The following is a 21,435-nucleotide window of genomic DNA, read 5'->3' as shown; positions in this document are numbered from 1 at the left end:
ATTTTTCAATATTTTATTAGTGCAGTCTAGTTATTCATAATATTGGGGATTATAATGGCCCAGTTGTACAAGCATGGGACATAGTTTCTTCTAATCCACTCCCTAGTGTCTCCTTTTCCTCTCCTCGCCTCCCTCCCCACGTTCCCTTTCATCTGCTCTTCTGATATTCCTTCCATTCATTTTTTTTCATTTGATGTTTTGAAGGTGGAATTCACTAGGATATATTCACATATGAACATACAATAGTTTGATCTTTTTCCCATCCTTCCTCACTCCCCTCAACTCCTGACCTTTACTCCATGGATTTCCTTCTACATTCATAATATCCTCACTTTTTTACTAATTTTGCTCTTCCACACATTAGGGAAAGCACTCAACTCTTGAATTCTGAGTCTGTCTTCTTCACTTAGCATGATGTTCACCAGTTCCATCCATTCACCTGAAAGGGCCATAATATCCTTACTCTTTGTGGCTGAGTCAAACCCCACTGTGTGTTTGTACCACATTTTCTTAATCCAGTCATCTGTTGGTGGGCTTCTGGGTGGGTCCTTGACTGGCCAGAGTGAATTGCTCTGCTGTAAACATTGATGAACCTGTTTCATTGTAGTACACTGGTTTTAGTTATTTTGGATAAGTACCAAGGTGTATGATTTTAAAAATACTCATAAGGGCTATCTGTTTTGGGTTTAATTTTCCTAATTTGACTTTGGCTTTCTATGAGGTAATACTAGTCTCAAAAAATGTGTTAGAATATATTTTTCTGCCTTTTGTTTTTGTATGAGTTTTATAAAAGTTATTTTTTGTGGTACTAGGAATTGAACACAAGACACCCTAACACTGAGCTCCATCGCCAGGCCTTTTCAATGTTTTTATTTTTTATCATTTTTGTGTGAGAATCTTGCTGATTTGCTAAGATTGGTGTCATTCCTTTAAATTTTTGTTTTGAAGAATCAATAATCTAAGTTTTATTGATTTTTCTTGAGGATTTTGTATTTTATTTTCCTTTTATTTTATCTCTATTACTCCACTTGCTACTAACTTCGTGTCTAATTTGTTTCTTTTGTTCTATGTCTTCAGTGTGTAAAGTTAAGTGACTGATATGAAATCTTTCTTTTATGAGTCTGAGTATTTTCAAATACAAATCTCCCTTTCCCACTGTTCTCTCTGCATCCTTTCAATTTCAGTGTGTTGTGCTTTTACTTCATTTTTATAAGGAGATTTTCTGGTAGAGAAGGCAACTTCTTTTCTGACCTCTTATTTTCATAGGAGACAATGTTAATTAACACATATTTGTATATTTACCATATTTTGCCATTCTGTCTTTGCTATGTAGTTGCAATCCATTGTGAACCCAAGTCCATGCCTTCCCCATTACTGGGTGGAGTTGGGTATGTAGGACTGGGGTGGCTCTTCTAGTTTCTGTGTTCCTATTTCTTCTCTGTCTGTTGGAGCTACTAGTTGAATAGAGTTGAATGTTGAAGTGTATGAATATTATTTCAGAGCTGTATCTCTCTTTTCTTCCTGCCTACTCTTTCTTAATTTATTGTGAAGCTCTGATACATGGTATGTATGTTCTCTTGATTGTTAATCCCACCTGTACATTAACACTTTTATCATTATGTAATGATCACTGTGTTTTTAAAAGTTTTTGACTTTGAATTAATTTCATTCTTACATTGTTGTAGCACCCTGGACTCTTTGGGTTGCTGTTTATGCATTCTTCATCCTTTTGGTCTTATCCTTTGTGTGGACTAAGATCTGAGTCAATACTCTAGGAGACAGAACAAGGTTGTGTGATATTTAAAATCCTATTTTCTGATGTGTGCGATTTGATTAGACAATCAAATCCAGTTAATTTTAATGATATTAATGACGGGAAGGACTTCTTTTTGCCATTTATTGTTTTTTGTATGTCTTGGAGCTTTTTTCATTTTTATTCATTCCTTTATTTATGTCCTTTGTGTTTGATTATTTTTGTCGTGATGTTTGATTCACTTCTCATTTGTATTGAAGCAATACATATAGATATTGTGTGTGTGTGTGTGTGTGTGTGTGTGTGTGTGTGTGTGTGGTTATTTTGGGAATTACATCTATCAATCTTAGTTTATCTTGGTTTATAACTATATGTTTTAAACAGATAACAACTTAAATTTGATCATGTACAAAAGTTCTACTCTCTTAGTTTTGACCTTATGCACTATATTATTGATGTCACATATGGTCTACCAATTAACAGACCTAAAATCATTTTTTTGCTTTTGTGTTCTAATCCCTAAGAAAAGTTAAATGTGGAGTAATAAACTGAAATACCAATATTAATAGTTTTTATATTTTTCCTTTACCAGAGAATTTTATTTTTTTATGTCTAGAGATCACTATCTAGAGTCATTGTATTTTTATTTTAACCATATCTTGTTGGATCTGTATAGTACTAATTAAGTTGATTCCTTTTTTTCATAGAGTATCATTATTTCTCTCTTATTTTAAGGAGATAGATGATAGTTTTGTCATATAGGGAATTCTTAACTGATGGGTTTTATTTTCCTGTGCTAAATATATCAAACCACTGTTCTTTAGTGTGCAAAGTTTCTACTGAGATACTGACCAGTAATATTATAGAGGATTAGTTTTGTATGATGAGCTGCTTTTGTCTTATGCCTTTCAATATTCTCTTTACCTTTGGCTTTAGACGCTTTGATACTTATGACTCTTAGTCTTCATCTCTGGATTTATTGGAGTACATGAATGTCTTGGATGTACATATCATATCTTTAAATAGGTAATTTTTTTTATTTTTAAGAAGGTCTTAATTTCTTCCTCTACAATTTGATATTATCCTGTGAGTTTCTAAGAATGTTTGCTGTTTTCATTTTCTTTTCTTTTTGTTTGTTAGACTTGATCATTTCAATTTAACCATCTTCCAATTCTTGATTTTTCTTCCTATGTGTTTAAATTTGACATTGAAACTTTTACTACATTTTTCAATTCGTTTCATAGTTTTGGTTTCAGAATTTTTCCATTTACTTTACTTTATAACTTCTACAATATTCTTAGTACTCTTATTTTTTATGTATATTTTTCTTTTTGCTTTCATACTCTCTTAGTATTTTCCCTTATATTTTTGAATTATTTAAAGCAATGGATATTTAGTCTTTGTCTAGTAAATTTGAAGTTAGTGTCTTTACATTAGTATTTGTAGATTAATTTTGTTCTTTTAATGGGACACATTTCCCTATTTCTTTATGTGTCTTGTGATCTTTTGTTGACAAATGGGTTTTATATAAGACATCAACTATAAGACATCAGCTGTCATTGAAGCCTGGCTCTCTGTGTGCTAGAAACCTGCTTGATTGAAGGCTCACTGAGGGCATCTTTTCTCAGCATGTGTCTTCCCTTCCCTGTGCACGTGTCTCCCCACAATCCTCCCAAGTTCATGGATGCTTTAAATGTCTTCATTTTTCTGAGATTCTTATCTATTTTTCTTCTCAGTAACTGATTGTTCTTTTATGTTCCTTGGCCTAAGATCTCTTGCCCTCACATATCTGCAGGTCTTTATCTTTCATTCCTGTTGTAGCTGTCACAGCAATTGGAGGTTTCTCACTTTGGCAGCCAACTTTGCACTATTACTATTTGACCTGTGAGCCAAGTGATATAGAAGTAACTCCTGTGATATTCCACAAACATGAAAGAATACATCAAATTCTGTCCCTTTATTTCCAAGGGAGGAAACTGGGAATTGGACTACCTCTTCTTGTCTATGTCATGATGTGATAAAGATTAAAAAACATAAAAAGAAAAAAAGAAAAAAAAAGACTCTAAAAATTCCCAACTTACTTGATGTGTGTTTTTGGTGCTTGGACATCCACTGGGTTAATATAGGTCATTGAAGAGTGTCCATAATTCTCAAAAGTCTATTTTGGTCAGTCTATAGATTTTCAATATTTCCATGTGGATTGATTGTTTCTGACTTCATAGCCCATGATCTTGCTGACTTCTCATAATTTTGTTTAAAGAAGAGTTTTCTTGGTTCTTGTGTTGCTGTAAGAGTATACAGCTTCGGGTAATGTCTAAAGGAAACAAAACTAACTGGCTTACCATTTTGGTGGCTGGGAAGTCCAGATATCATGGTCCAAACATCATGGTATCACCACTGGATATGCCAAAACAATGAAAAACCACAAAGAGAATTGGTCAGGCGAGGAAGGGACACTGTGTGAGCCAGGAATTATGAGGGAAGGAAGGAACTGAGCTCACTGTTTTATAAAAACCTGGTTTCACATGAAGGAATCTCGTCCTATAGGACTGCCTCAATCTCGTCAGATGGTGCTGCTCAGATGATGGAATCACCCAAGGCCTCACCACCTCAGAACTGTTTTGTTTTCTATTTTTCATTGTTGCATTACAGTGGTACATGATGGGATAAATGGTCACAGATTCATATGTACCTACAACAATATAATTTGGTCAATAGCATACCCAATATTTCCCTTTCCCTCTCCTCCTTCCTCCACTGCACCTTTCCTCTACTCTACTGATCTCCCTTTGATTTTCATGAGATCCACCCACACACACCTTTTTGTCCTTTCTAGCTTACACATCTGAGAGAAAATATATGGCCCTTGATTTTCTGAGTTTGGCTTATTTTACTTAATCTAATTTTCTCAAGCTCCATTAATTTTCCTAATGACCATAATTTCATGCTTCTTTATGGATGAATAAATTTTTGTATATATTGCCACAAAAGTTTTTATCCATTTGTCCAAGGAGAGACACCTGGGCTGTTTTCATAGTTTGGCCATTGTGGATTGTGCTGCTATGAACATGGGTATGCATGTATCAGTGCAGTATGCTGACTTTAATTCTTTAGGATAAACACCACCTCTATAGTTTAACTGAGGACCATTCTTCTAGCACATAAAATTTTAAAGGAAATACTCAAAACACATTCAAAACAGAGCATTAGTTGTTTTTAATTATAATATGAAAATGAATGAAAACAGCAGCAATATAGATTATATTTCATATATATGCCAATCCTCTTTCACTTTTTAAAAAATAACTCAAGTTCCATGTAAGAATTTTACTTGTTCATTGTGGAATATTAAAGAATGGTCATTGTGGTGTGTAGCAGGTAAAGCAAGAGAATATAAGGAAGTTAACCTGAGATAAACCCACATGAAGACTGTAGTCTGAGCTTTGATACTGCTTGCTGGATGTTCCCATAGCTTCCTACAACACATCTACTTGGTTGAAATATCCAAATAATGTTGTTTTATGGAATTAACATATATGTTCACAGGGCATGGGAATTGAACTGAGATTCCATCTTTCTCAGTCTTTGCCCTCAGTAATTCCTGGTGATATCATCCTCAGGGTGAAGACAGATTGTTGTTTCAGTCCAGGGACACTGGGCATGTGGAGGGCAGGCACTGTCTTAGAAGCCCAGGTACACATTGTATCATGTTCTATAAAGCTGCCACCTCTTATTTTTGTCAATTAATCTCCAATTTGCTGCATTGTGTGTGCGTGTGTGTATGTGTGTGAGTGTTTGTGTGTTTGTGTGTCTGTATATGAGTCATTGTGCATCCCCCACTTTATTTAGAATTTTGTAGAATGTTCTACTGATGCTCATAAGTGAGTTTCTTCTCTGTATATTTTATATATTAAGTGACATCTGGTTTCATTGGAATATCAAGTTCTATAGTCACGTTTAATGTTTGAAGGAAGCTTTCCAATTTATTGTCATGTGCAAAAACACATCTAGTGCCTGTATTTTGAAGAAAGAGCATTTGATGAAGCTCTATCAGCACTGGAATGGAGCCATGGACTTACGACTTGGATACTTCTGGCTGTCAGTCATTATCTTTAGTTGCTGTTTTCTCCTGTTTTCAGTTGTTGTTGCACCAGATGGAGTTTTTCCAGTAAAAATATAGTTTGCTTTTTAAAAATCTTTGCCTGAAAAATTTTGTAGTTTCCTTCTATGAATTTTTGTCTCTACTCTTTTGGGTACACATGATTTTTTAAAATTTATTTTCCATTAATCCTTTAATTTTCATGAACATTTGCAAAGGTAATATTTAATTGCACATTCTTTAAGTGTATAAAATGCTGTCATTTGAAATTTTGGATTTTTCCATATTTATTTCACTGTTTGAAAATATAAGTGTCAAGTGGAATATATACTTAAGGCCTGGGCCATATGTGAAAACTTGCGCACAAGAAGCCAGCCGGCTGAAGTCCAGCCTGTAGGGGGCGCCATCCCCTGTAGGGGGGTATGCACCCAGCACAGGGCCTCCCCTTCCCCTGCTCCCTGGGACCATGCTTTCTCACAGGAGTGCTCCAGAGGCCTCTCTTTTTCTTTAGTTTTTATTTTCTGCTCAGAAAGATTACGTGGGAAGACATTAGTTAAATCACAGAGACCACCCAGAGAAGAATCTGCATAAATCTATTCAGTGTGATGGTGGCTTCAGCCTCATTTCCTCCATCAGTGACAGTTGAGGGGTGACCAACAGCATTTGCTGAGGGCCCTTTCCTGGCACATGCATTATTGATATAGCTTTGCAGAGATACTGTGCTTGCTTGTTTCTAAACACTGGGGCATGAGCTTATCACTTGATCCCCTGGGTAAATTGAGAGGCCAAAAATAAGTGGTGACATTTAACAAGTAACCTGCATAGTCTCAAGTCACTGCTTAGAAACTTGCTTAGTGGAGATTTGGACAGTCAAGAATGTCTAGGCCAGTTTTTTTTCATATATTTGTTGATTGATTGTATATCATTTTCTGAGAAGTGTCTGTTCGGGTCCTTGGCCCATTTATTGATTGGGTTATTTATTTTTTCAGTGCTTAGCTGTTTGACTTCCTTATATATCCTACAGATTAGTGCTCTATCTGATGTGTGAGGGGAAAAAATTTGCTCCCAGGATCTAGGTCTCTGTTCACCTCACAGATTGTTTCTTTGCTGAGAAGAAACTTTTTAGTTTGATTCCATCCCATTTATTGATTCTTGGTTTTAATTCTTGTGCTATAGACATCTTATTAAGGAAGTTGAGGCCTAATCTCACTTGATGGAGATTAGGGTCTACTTTTTCTTCTATTAATTCCTAGGTCCTTGATCCATTTTTGAGTTAACTTTTGTGCATGGTAAGAGATAGAGTTTTAATTTCATTTTTTGCATATGGATTTCCAGTTTTCCCAGCACCATTTGTTGAAGATGCTATCTTCTCTCCAGTGAATATTCTTGGCACCTTTGTCTAATATAAGATAATTGTAATTTTGTGGGTTAATCTCTGTGTCCTCTATTCTGTATCATTGGTTTACCAGTCTGTTTTGTTGCCAGTACCATCCTGTTTTTGTTATTGCTGTTCTGTACTATAGTTTAAGGTCTGGTATAGCAATAACACCTGCTTCACTCTTCCTGATAAAGATTGCTTTAGCTATTCTGGGTCTCTTATATTTCCAGATGAATTTCATGATTTCTTTTTTTTTCTATTTCTATGAGGAATGCCATTGGGATTTTGATCAGAATTGCATTAAATATGTATAGCGCTTTTGGTAGTATGGTTATTTTGATAATAATAAGTATGCCTATCCAAAAGCAAGGTAGATCTTTCATCTTTTAAGGTCTTCTTTGATTTCTCTCCTTAGGGTTCTGTAGTTTTCACTGTATAGGTCTTTCACCTCTTTCACTAAGGTGATTCCCAAGTGTCTTATTTTTTTTTTTTTTAGGTTATTGTGAATGGCGTGGTATTCCTCATTTCCTTCTCAGAGGATTTGTCACTGATATACAGAAATGCCTTTGATTTATGGGTGTTTATTTTATATCCTGCTACTTGTCTGAATTCATTTACTAGTTCTAGAAGTTTTCTGGCACAGCCACATTTACTATTCAATTTCACAATGAATCTCATTACTGGCAAAATTATTATGTGTTACTTATAATGAAAATGAATTAGAAAAACTTAAATATCGAGGCATCTTTTTATGAACTTATTTATTACAGTGTTTTACTTACAGTATTCAGTCTGAGTATGAAAAATGCTAGCAAGAAACATCATCTCGATAACGATTTCATGATGGTCTAATCCTTGAAGCTGAAGCATGGCCTCCAGCTGGATACCCCTGAGTGGGTGAATGGAGAAATGTGTGGAATATGGTCACAAAGAATGGTACTCAGGGTGAAAAATCGTGAAATGTTGTCGCTTGATGCTGGACACAGACTGGTGGAAGGGAGGTCATTGTGTGGAATAAAGTGGACCCAGAAAGCAGACACCACACACTCAAAATCATTTGTGAAAGCTGAAAAGCAGATCTGAGGGAAGAAGAGAACGGGGTGGTATCACTTAAGACACGGAAGGCCTGGGAAGGGAGGACAGAAAGAAGTGTCAGGGTGGCCACCCAGCCAGTGAGAAGAGGGGACTGGGCCCTGGACTTGCCTTAGGGCAGTGGGAAGCTACTGGAGAGAGCAGGTGGGGCGAGGTCTCAGAAGGACTGGAGAAGAGGAGGATTGCATGCCCAGCATACAGGAAGGCAAAGGTCTAAGGAGGTTGCTCAGTTTTGATCATCACACGTTTGGCAGGGAATCACGTTAACATGGTGTTCTGTCTAACACATACAGACACTACATCTCAACTAAAAAATAAAATAAAAATTGAAATGAGTCAAAACTAGATTTGAAGTTCAAAGTATTGGTCTATTTCATTTTCTTAGATCAACATATTCACTGCAATCTTTATATGCTAGACATTGTGTAGGTAGTTAAATTATAGCATGCATTAATATTAAAAATGATTTCCAAAAAGTAAAATGAAATTCCAGTCATTTAAGAGAGATTTTTGCAACATGGGAAAAGATGTCAGCATACCAAATCAAAAGATCAAGTGTTTATTTTTTCATCTAACTGTTCATGAGCAGACTTCAAATTAACATGATAGTCTACATCAAAATCAGTGTTGAGCTGCATGTAAAGTCAAAGTTTCACATTGGTGTCATGAAATGGATTGCTTGAAAATGAATTAGCATTATGTAATGTGTTATAAATGCAATTTATTATAGATTCTTTGGAGGAAATTTTTCAGATTTTTAGACACAGAAGATAGAAAGTAGATGTGTTGTACCTTGCAGTAGGAGGCCACCTGCTGGCCAGGTTGGGCCTCATTGGTGGTGCCAATGGGTGCCCACCGGCAGCTGACACTACAAGAAAATGATTAGTCAGGAGGAAGCATAATTTCCTCAACTTTAGTTCTTTCTTCATATTCTTTAAAATATCTAACATCTACATTGATCAATAAAGTTACTCTTGTATACAACTATAATTTTGAAAAAATATTGGAGATAAAAAGCAGATGCTATATATTAAATTTATCTTCCTAAACTTAAGCAATTCAAACAATATGACCCAGCTATTGCCCTTCTCGGACTATTCCCTGAAGACCTTAAAAGAGTATACTACAGGATACAGCCACATCGATGTTCATAGCAGCACAATTCACAATACCTAGACTGTGGAACCAACCCAGATGCCCTTCAATAGATGAATGGATAAAAAAATGTGGCATTTATACACAATGGAGTATTACACAGCACTAAAAATGACAAAATCATGGAATTTGCAGGGAAATGGATGGCATTAGAGCAGATTATGCTAAGTGAAGCTAGCCAATCCCTAAAATACAAATGCCAAATGTCTTCTTTGATATAATGAGAGCAACTAAGAACAGAGCAGGGAGGAAGAGCAGGAGGAAAAGATTAACATTAAACAGAGACATGAGGTGGGAGGGAAGGGGAGAGAAAAGGGAAATTTCATGGAAATGGAAGGAGACCCTCATTGTTATACAAAATTACATATAAGAGGTTGTGAGGGGAATGGAAAAAAAAACAAGGAGAGAAATGAATTACAGTAGATGGGGTAGAGAGAGAAGATGGGAGGGGAGGGGAGGGGGATAATAGAGGATAGGAAAGGTAGCAGAATACAACAGTCACTAATATGGCATCATGTAAAAATCTGGATGTGTAACCGATGTGATTCTGCAATCTGTATTTGGGGTAAAAATGGGAGTTCATAACCCACTTGAATCTAATGTATGAAATATGATATGTCAAGAGCTTTGTAATATTTTGAACAACCAATAAATCAAACAAACAAAAACTATGTTTACTTATGATACAGATCTAAAGACGATGAAGTTCTCCATATATATTTAACTTTCTTTGTGCACCAGGGATACATGTGACTGATAATAGTTGTTAAAAGATATCACACCACCCAAAGCCAGAGTAAATAAAATAAAATTTTATTTTAAATGTGCTATCAATTTTGCAATTATTATTTTTGGGTGTGTGTTTGCACAGGCGTGTGTGAGTTCTATATATCAGACAATGACAATGGCAATTTCTCTTCTCCCTATCCTATTGGATGCATGCTCTTGCTCTATCTCATCTGTTTGTCCTGAAGTCTTCCTTACTAAGTAGAAGTTTCAGGAAGATGATTTCATGCCTGTTTCATAACTTCCCACAGATACCTTCACTTTGCACATTACTGGTCTGAACAGAGGTTGTAGTTCTTCTCCTCTAAGCTGTGGCAAGTGCATGAACTCAAGATTCCTTTCCTCACTCCAGGACTCATCCTCTGGTGCTCAGCATGCATTTCTTCATGCTGGTTTCCTGTAGTGCTTTGTGTCTCTACAAAGCTCCATTTTAAATTAATTAATATATACCAATTAAAATAAAGAAATGTATTCACGGAATATGGCAAGAATCTGCTACAAAAACTGAAGTATCCATAGTGTGCTTCACCTATAGGGACCTTCCAAATGCTTTGAGCGGTGTCACTGAAAGCCACTGTCACTTCAGACATGTCTGGTTCTGCTGGAGCCTAGGGCTCAAGTGACTGAGAAGTTTGCATGCCAGCTTGGACTTGCCACAGAGCCCTCTCTTCTCTTTCCCACTGAGAGTCAGAAGCTTCATGGCCACCTGGTCAGTGGGCTGAAGTAGCATATCCATGCAACTAGTAGGATGTCTTGCAAATTCAGAGCAGCTCTCTACCCAGTGTGACTCCTTTCAGTTGTAGAAGAAACCAGATACAATGACTTATACTTCACATAGAGGGCAAATCTAATGACCCAGACTATGATATCCCAGCTGTTTTCCTGATATGTGAGACCCTGAGCTTTTATTGTTTTTATTCTGTTTCTGACACACAAATTATTGTCAGCCAGCCAAGAGCAGTTCCTGCTTCTTGCTTGGTGGGTCCAATCAGTATTTCACAATCGACAATTGCTAGTCCTGGAGATGGTGCAGGTTGTCAAGTCTCTGCTAAAAATCCTGATGTAAGGCTGAAATGTCGATATTTACCTGACAGGACACTGAGGGTGTGTTTTTGGTCTTACCAGGTGAAAGAAGTTTACTTCCAGTAGCCTGTACTAAATTATAGTGGGAAAAAATCAACTGCCCGTGTCAGAGAGCCCAAAAAAGTCTCATTATTTTATTTTCCTTGGTGCACAGTCATGCTGGTAGAAGACTGTGTGTCTTTTCCAGATGGCTGGCAACACTTAACAGTTTCTGTGTAGCTTTGGCAGAACTTCAATGGCTTTATCTAACAGAACCCATCTTAAGATTCACTTGGAGTCAAGGTTTGCATCCTGGCTCATGTGAGGAATGTGCTGGAAAGCTGGGTCTCTGGGGTTTCATGGTTCCATGGAGACTTGTTCCCTCAGTCAGGGCTCATGATTGTGAGTTGGTACTGATGGGCGGATACTGAAACAAGGACAGCAGGAGCCAACCCAACAGAGGACAGTGTTTCTGAGGTGAGGGTGTGTGGGTGCAGCCTGTGAGTGAAGGTGGGCTCATTGACACAGCCTCCTGCTTCCCCGTGAGGATGCTGCCCAGGTGCATGGAGACACAAGGTGGATGGTACTTCTGCTGTGGCCGTGAGCTTGGCCACTGGTTTCCTGAAGTGACATGGAAAGTAGAACAGGGGATCCCACTAGGGTGACACCCACATCACTCTTCAAGATGACACTTATTTTTTTTTTTTTGCTTGCTCATAGTTAGCACCAAAAAGAAGAGAGTCAAACCAAGTGAATGGCTGTTAGACAGTAAGGAGCTCATATATGATGGTTTTAAACTTCTTGACAATGACAAATGCTCCCCACAGGTAAGAGACTACAGTTTTAGAAGAGGCTGCAGAGAAATCTGGACTTTGGGTCCATTTGAAAAGGGCCTTCATCAACTGTGGTTAGCTAGTGTGTCAGTAAGATCCTGACGTGTGCCCTGTGGACTCCTCCTTCAGACTTAAAACTAAGCAGTCATCCTGGAAATGACTACAGGCTGTCAAACCAGGAGTACTTTACTGTACTCTGTAAAGGTAATTGCAGAGCCAGTGTTCACTGTCATGTAAAGGGAAGCCTTTCCAGGGTCCTGAGACACCAAGCGGGCCCCTTCCCCAGCTGAAGTTGCAGATCATAGTTCCTTGACTGAGTGCTCTTTCTCCTGTCTGAGCTCTTTGCTTTGCTGTCCTCCTCTTTAAGACTCTGGATGCATTACGGTATTTTTACCAATTGGAGCTCTTCTTTCCTGTCACTCTTGTCATCTTATTCTTAATGTTCCTACTTTCTCCACAAAAAAGACACATGTGGTTTGATTTGACTCAGGATCTGCCTAAAACAGTCAAGCCAATGTTGTGCTTGTCCATATTTCTCTTTGAGTGCCACCAAGATATACTTGTTACTAAGATTTGGCGGTGATTTATTTATGTTCCTAACTGACTCCATTCAAACAGGATACAGCATTTTAGATGAAAATACCCTAAGTGCATGTGACTGCAATTCCATGAAACCCAGTAAGTAAAAGCCAGAATGGAGAGGGACTGCTGAAATAGCATGTGGGCCTTCTGTAGACTTTAGCCACTGTGGTAGGCCATCCTCGCACATGATTTGAGATAGCTCCCTGGCTGGGTGAGAGGCGCTTAGACACAGCTGTGCAGAACTTTCCCCACCCTTCTCCAGGTCTGAAGGCTTGTCCATGCAGAGGCATGTCTGTCAAATGCCCCGAAGGTCCAATCATCACTCCTGACCTTGGGATGCTGCCTCCCTTACTCTCCATTGGATGGTATTTTCCCCAAAATTTCTTGTTCCCCAATAAAAGTCCACTACCTGACATGTTCTCTCTCTTGCTATCCTCTTCAGTAAACCTCCCTACCACATTTGGTGGCTTGAGGATGGAGCTGGTTTTAAAGGTAATTAGAGTCTTGTCTCTTTTATTTAAAACTCCTTAGCATTTTCTCACAATTTGAGCCTTCTTTCATGAAGCCAGCATGGGTCATGGGCTAGAAGCACTTCTCCAGATTTCACAAAAATGAAGCTTAGAGAGGGACTGTGGATGTCAGTGAGCAAAATTCAAGTCTTCTATCTGGGAACCTCACAGTAAACTCATTAGTTGCAGTTTTCTACTTATGTTTAATTCAGTTTGCTGACCTTTCTACCTGAAGTTTCTCCACCTAAATACCAGCTTTGAGAAGTGAGGCCCACACTGTGCTATTAGACAATTCTAAAGAGGTATTTTAACAAAAATAAATTATTTGCATTTCCACAGCGACTGGTATGTAGTCCCAGCAGCTGAGAAAATGTTGCTTCCTACTCCTAGACCAGGCAGGGGTAGTTCTCAGGGATTGCTTCTTAGACTCACATCAACCCTTAAGCTATTCAGGACTGATACTGGCCTTGCATATTGCACTTTCATCATAAGAGATGTGACTAAGGTAGGATAAAAGCTCAATTGCAGTTTAAAAATCAACAATTTGACTTTTGAAAGGAAACTCTGCACCCCATCTTTTATCCTAGATCCTATACAATTCCAAGTTTAAATAAGGCTTGCTAAATTGGGGAAAAGTGACACTGATGCCCCACACACCATAAAATATTCACCCTGATGAGTAGACTGAGCTGGACACATGTTAGTTTGACAGAGCAAATCTGGACATGATGCAGGATTCTTAAGATGGAAGAACATCCTGTCTTACTGGGAATCTTATGTCCTATAGAAGTCTGTGGCCTTTCATGCCATTGCATTGGCACCAGTATCTTGAAATGAAAGTAGGAGCAATTTTACTCATAGTAAATCCACTTTTGTTGGTACATTAGAAAGGAACCTTTCTATCTTTGACTCAAGCATGATTGGCTGCTGGACCAGGTGGAGATGCAACACTTCTACTAGACTCTGCTTCTACTTCTCTGCTCAAGTTTGTGTATATCTCTGATTTTTTAAATGTTGAACAACTATGTTTGCATCCATAAAATTACAAAAATTAGAAGAACATCTAAAACTTTGAATTGATATTGATGTAAATATCTATCTGCACAGATGATTCAGTGAACACTGGGACACACCTGAATTGGTCACTTCCATCCCTGGTCATATTCTACACTCCAATATTCTACACTCCAGCTTTGCATCACCAGATGCACTAACAAACTGTAGGGTCCTTTAAGTTCTTACTGAGAAAGCAGAATCAAGGGGCTGGTGCTGGGGCTCAGTGGTAGAACACTCACCTAGCATTAGCGAGGCCCTGGGTTTGATCAATCCTCACACCACGTACAAATAAAGGTATTGTGTGCAACTACAACTAAAAGAAATATAAATATTTAAAGAAAGAAAGAAAGAAAGCAGAATCAAAAAACCAGAGTAACTTGAGCATTTGCTCAGGAAACTCATTAGATCCAGTAAGTTGGGGCCCATTGTGAGCTCATCAGCTGTCAGTCTGCTCCTAGGAACTGCCTCATCAAGCCATGCTGCTGAGACTTGCCCTTTGAACCCAAGTGTCCAAACTCAGTACCTATGCCTTTGTCACCCCAGTCTGAGCCTTCACATGGCCACTTTCACCAAGTCAAAATGACATTACTTATCATTCTGTTTTGAATCATTTAACAGTAGACCACACTAAATCACATGCTTAGTACTACTTCTTCCATGTCCATGTCTGTAAAGGTGATATTGTCTCTTGATGCAGATAATTTAATAAACAACAAGAGAAGAACCACAGAAAATAGATTAAAACAATCCCTTATTTTATATACAAAAGAAATATCTTATTAATTAGTTGCTGCTATTATCTATTTTTAACTGATGTTCTCTTTTTTTTCTGTCCTTGGGAAGTTATCTTCATGGCTTTGCATAATTTGACATCAGATATGGGATTTCATATAGTCTTTGTACCAATATTTAGTTATTTGCATCTCCTTTGCAACCATCTTTTTTGGTTAAAATATCTTACAATACAAGTTAAACATTCAACGACTTTCACCAAGATGGATGTCTCTCAATAGGAATGGTGTTATTCTATTTAATTTTTTTTTCTAAATTTATACATTAAAGTTAAACTTAATTTACTTGTCACCTCAACTCATGTAAGATTTTGAATGCCACTCATTAGGATTCAGTAGGTTATGGTTGTAAAAGTGGAGGTCACAGAAGTCATCTGTGGTGCTCTGAAGGGCCTTCTGCTCTAACAGGGATCATTGGAGCAGGGAGACCCAGTAATCAGACACAGTGGATGGAGCCTGTGTTCTGGTTGGATACTGTTACAGCAGGTCAAGGCTTCCTGCTGATTGTCTGGGGTGCTCATTGGTCCTGACTACAAGTATTCCCTTGTCTGCAAATGTTAAGAGATTCTGTTATTCATTATACACATATATTTAGATTTTTGTATTTTCCTAGGTAATACATATATTAATAATTTTGTCCACTTTTTCTTATTAGTGAACTGGTGAAAAAATCATTCTTAGAATTTGGAGTTTGATGCATTGCCTACAATATGTATGAACTCTTTTTTTCTTATTTTGTTATATTAAAATTTCAAGATACTTTGACAGTGAGTATATGTCAGTTGCAATTAATAACTAGCAAAACACATACCAGTTAGGCCACTAAAATATTTAAAAAGACATAACCTGTGTGAGAGGATGAAAGACTGCAAAAAGGCATTAGAGGACATGTATAGATACAGGCTTACATTACATACTTATACAAAGTTGACAGTTGACATAGGGGAGACACTTAGGTCAGATAATTAGTGTCTGTCATTTCATTTTATCAGACATGACAAAGTCTTAAATGTTACAGAATTAAGTTACATGGTGGAGGCAACCATCTTAATGCTCAACTGCAACTTAGTCCCAAGGTTTGGTCCCCATCTCTGGGTCAATTATGGACATAAAAAAGACTGGCAGCCAACAAGGCCTAGGAAGGCAATTTGTCTTCCCCAGGGGATGCATTTGACTGTCAGGACACAGGGGTTGGTAACCATGGCCCTCTGTTTACTTCATGGACAAGGACTATTCTATTTTTCTATGTTCCAGAAGGAGAGAAATGCTACTATGATTCCCTCTACACTTTTGGTTATAACTTCTTTAGGATTTGATTTTTGTGTATTTCCAATGTATTTAAATTGACACAATTGTGTACCAGAGACCTTCCAGATTTATTTCACACATCACTAAATGAGATCACTAAATATGGTCAAATGATATCAGGTTGTTCTCATGATTGATTTGTAAGGTTTGCATCTGTGACTTTACTTGATTGAAGTACTACAAACTATTTGGTGAATCATAAACAGATATAATCTCAAATGATTATAACATACAACTTGAATTATACTCATTAATTAAAGATGCATTTGCTAACATTATACATTTTTTGAAGAATAAATAAAAATGATTTCATAAATTAAAACAAAAATTATTTTACAAGTTGAAGTACCCAGGACCCAATAAGGTGACATTAGAGTAAGCAGTATGACTTCTGAAGCCTAGCTATGAAGAGCATGATCTCTAATTAAGAACTTCAAACAGTGAAATAAGAATAGCACTGAAAAGCATCTTTATCATTTCCCTGAGAACAACTGTCTTCCCATTAATCTCCTCACAGCTTCCTTTACCTGTTTGTTCCTGAGACTGTAGAGGAGAGGATTCAGGAAGGGAGGAACCATGGTGTAAAAGGCAGAGAGAACCATGTCCTCGAGTGTGTCAGAGGTTGCTGAGGACCTCAGGTACACACCTGTGATGGAACTGAGGAAGATGGACACCACAAGGATGTGAGGGGTGCAGGTGGAGAAGGCCTTCCCTGGGGCTCTGGTGGGAAATTTCAGCACAGCAGAAAATATGCGAAAATATGACACGACAATAAGAAGGAAGCAACCACCACAAATGACCACAGCAGAGACAAGAATAAGGACCTTGTTGCTGGTGGTGTCAGAACAGGAGAGCCTCAGCAGAGAGGGGACCTCACAGAAGAACTGATGGACCACGTTTGACTTGCAGAAGGACAGCCAAAATGTGTTCCCAGTGTGCACACCTGCATACAGCAGACCACTGAGCAATGAAGCCAGGGTCATGCGGACACAAAATTGAGGGTTCATGATGAGAGGGTACTGGAGGGGCTGGCAGATGGCCACATAGCGGTCCCAGGCCATGATGGTGAGAAACAGAAGTTCAACACTTGCACAAAAAATGACCAGGAAGATCTGGGTTGCACAACCAGTCACTGAAATGCCAGTGAGAGAGTTGATACAGGCATTGGGGACAGTGATGGAAATGAAGCACATGTCCAGGATGGACAGGTTCCTGAGGAAGAAGTACATGGGTGTGTGCAGGTTCTGGTCAGCAGTGGTGACAGTGACGATGAGAAGGTTCCCTAACAAGGTACCCAAGTAGGTCATTGGGAATACTGTGAAATAGAGGAAACTCAGATCCCAGCCATCAGGAGAGCCAAGGAGGAGAAATTCAGTTACCATGGTGGAATTATCCATTTATTGAAAATTCAGATTGACTGGGATGATAAAGAGATAAAAGTGGAAAGAAAACAGAGTTAATGAAATTACTTTATATATTCTTATGCACCATGTTTACTTGTATATTGCAGTTGCTTTCCCTGGAGAGGAAAGTCACCCTTGGTTTTCTCAAATGTTTACTCATTTCTGAGCAGAGTGCACCTCCACACCAGTTCAGGTGTGGAGGTCTGCATCATAGGGTCTGGGCCTGACCTGCAGAGCTTGTCCTCAGGTCCTCATCAGGCCTCCCCTCACCCACTGAAACTCCATGCAGAGCATGTGACAATGTTTTTTTTTTTAATGATCTATAATATAGTTACTTTCACTCTCTTCCATGAATATAATTTCAACATTATTTTGCCATTTTTCCACACTAAATAATTCAAAGTATTATTAATAATTTCAATTGTAATTAATTTTCAAATATTTTTAAATAGGAAACTATTCATAATATAGGAGTATTTATCTTCATTAACATGAAAAAATTTAACTCATAAGGAAAGCCTCTCAAGAATTCAAACTTTTCCATACCAGGCTGCAGGTCCAGTGCTATGGTAAAATGAGGGGATCTGACTGGACTGGACCTGGACTCTCCTGCCATCCCCCACTCTCCCTGCTGATCCTCAGGATGGGGTGATATTGTATGCAGGCCACAGAATCTCAGATAGGAATATGTTCCTTTTCCCACTGGGACTCTTTTTCTCTCCAACAGATCAATGTGAGGTGTTTAAAGCTCCAGATTCTAGCGCAGATGACATTCTTTTAAACTTTTATTTTTTGCCTTAATGCATTTTTATTCTGTGTTCAGAACCATGAAGTTGAAGATTCCTTTGTCTAGACAAAGTTTGTCATTTTCTTGTTGACACCTTCCATTTTAATCCTTTCCTCCAAATGTCATGATTATACAAAGTGATCCAGGCTGACTACCCTAAAAGAAAGATTTTGCTCATACTTACAGCACTTCTGAAGCATATCAGACTAGTTCAATCCCAAATCACCAAAATTGTCATTTCTTCAGCACTCTGAAAACCTGGGTCCACCTCAGCACTTTGTCAGGTTAACCACACTCACCCTTAGAAAAGCGATCTTCATCATGAGTTTGTCTGGCCTTTACTTAAAATTTGTGTCCTCCAGCATCAAGGGTGTGTGCCCAGACACAGGTATGTTGGTGTTAATTTCACAGTTAATTTCAAGGACCCCTACTCAATCTAGCTGTAATCTCTTGCTTGCCCTATTCCCCATTTCTCACTGACACAACCTGAATATCACACCTCAGTGACACCCTTGTTCACAGCATGCCCTATAACTTGCTGTCAGAGGCCCTTTTCTACTGTTACATAATGATTCCCTTTTCCCATTACTACATACTGAGCTGTAAGGAGGCTCAAATGCAACTTTTCCTCAGAAACCCTCTTCATAGCTTCTAATTATTCTTCTATTTCTCTGTAATGCTAGAAATCGACATGTTCTTCTACATTTCAGTAAATCAGAATGCATTTATCCCCCAAATTACTGTTGCAAATTCCTTAATTTTTTGGCCATGTATTGCTCAATGCTTTTATTCTCTTAGTAGCAAGTGCATGACTTCATGGATAATAGTTAATAAAAAATGCAATGTAGCATAATCATCTAACTGCTAACATGAACTAAGTTTTTATTTGACTTATTTAAAAATGAGTAATTCCTAAATTGGTGAAGCCCTTTCTTCACATCTATAAGAAATACAGTGTACCTTCTTTTGAAATAACTCACCTTTGCCTGTGAGCATAAGATCTTTACAAATTAGGTAATCTTTCCACAATTATTTATTAATGATTCATAACATGGCAAAATCTGCTCTAGATACTGGGTTTAAATAAAATAAGTATATTATCATCTTTAAAACATAATTTGAGTAGTGTGAAGGAAAAATAAAATGGTACACATGTAAAAGGTCAAATAAACATGAAAATTTTTGAAAGTGATATGAGACTAATCAGGTTTCTTTATGGAAATCTGCCAGGTTTTTCACCTTTTATCCTGGATTCTGGGATCTCCAGGAGTTTTTGTTGACCACCTCAAAACATCCTGTCACATACACTTGGTATATAAACATGGGTTTAAATCTAAAATTTGCATAGAACTATAGATACATTTTCTTTCTTCTTAAAAATGTTTTAATTTTCTGTGTATGTGGAGCTGAGTGTTGAACCCAGAGTCTGGTGCATGCCAGGCCATCACTCCATCAACTGTTATATGTCCCTATTGCTCTTTGTTTATTATAGTTTTTAACACAAAACCACCTCCTGCTTTTCTTTCTCCAATAGAACTTAGAAAATTCTCCACAACTAGTTTGAATTATATGAACTTACTTCATTTCCTCTTTTCCTTTTGTTATAGTTTGATAACTTCTTCTCAATTCAACTTTCTTTGTTTCATATTCTAGTCAATATTAGGAAGCTTCCAATTATGGAGAATTGATGTAAAGTCATTTATAAATACAATAAGATAAATGTTCAAAGCACCACCTATTTTTTACATAGGCCCTGACACAATTTCAGTAGATTCTAAAGATATGGTGACTTTTTGAACCTAAATTTTTAAAATAAAAATATGGCTTTAAATCGCATAGACTGGCCTTAAAATTTTAGTATGGTTCAGTATGACATCCTCATTTAAGAGACAAAAAATACCTATAGAAAATTCCCTCTTAAAGACAATAAGATGAAGGTATAAACAACAGAAAGGGTTGATAGAAGTGAGAGTCAGGACAGTGTGTGTGAAGAAAAGCTAGCATGTTTCAACTCCAGGAACATAAAGTGGAACTGCACAGGTGGTTGCTCTGGAAGTGAAAATCCAGGAGTTTTTATTTTTTGCAATTATCTTGATAGTGTTTTAAATAATTAAATATATGATAAATAGATCATTTCAAAACTGCTAAAAATTATTTGGTTTGAAAGATCCAAGAATTAATTATTTCTAAATTACATTTCCCATGTTAGGAAATTGATTAGTGTCTTTGATAAACCATTGAGGAATGCTGAGGTACATATAATCTGAAAATCAAAATACACTTACAAAATGATGCACACCTTGATACTTATATTGATAACACTAGACACACACATCCTTATAGTCATACTTAATACATTCTCAGTAAAATGTTAAGAATACAATTGAAAATTTGGGCACAGTGACACATGCTTTTAATCCAGCAGCTGAGGAGGCTGAGAGAGGAGGATGGTAAATTCAAAGCTACCCTCCCAACTTGTCAAGACTGTATCTCAGAATAAATAATCAAAAGGGCTGTGATGTGGCTCAGTGGTTAAGCACCCCTGGGTTTAATCCCTGAAACCCCAAAAACAAAAAGTAACAAACTGAAAAAGTGAAAAAATGTATTTGTGATCAAAAGAAAGGGGTGAGATTAATGTTCAAAATATTCCAATGAAAATTGTATTCTACATTAAATATCTTATTTCCCACAGTTATTGACATATGTGCATGTTTATCAGTTGTATAAAAACATTCCTATCTACCTATGAATCCTATACCATATTTTGCATTTTGTTCTTGATATCTTCATGTGAATGTGTTTATTTTTCTCTGGAATTTTGCAAGTATATCACAAGTAATA

General features: G+C 37.4%; 1 protein-coding gene across 1 annotated transcript; it reads right to left on the bottom strand.

Annotated features, from left to right (window-relative positions):
• Positions 1-15,839: 15,839 nt before the first annotated feature.
• Positions 15,840-17,801, bottom strand: LOC143398960 (olfactory receptor 14C36-like). The gene is made up of 3 exons (XM_076855656.1): positions 16,897-17,801; positions 16,328-16,363; positions 15,840-15,855 (listed from the first exon to the last, which is right to left on the bottom strand). Exons 1-3 carry the CDS (start codon positions 17,799-17,801, stop codon positions 15,840-15,842), a joined length of 957 nt encoding a protein of 318 aa, XP_076711771.1.
• Between the last annotated feature and the right edge of the window lie 3,634 nt (positions 17,802-21,435).

This window comes from Callospermophilus lateralis, assembly GCF_048772815.1.
Source record: "Callospermophilus lateralis isolate mCalLat2 chromosome 5 unlocalized genomic scaffold, mCalLat2.hap1 SUPER_5_unloc_1, whole genome shotgun sequence".
Lineage (NCBI taxonomy): Eukaryota > Metazoa > Chordata > Mammalia > Rodentia > Sciuridae > Callospermophilus > Callospermophilus lateralis.
This window is presented reverse-complemented; position numbering and strand designations above follow the sequence as displayed.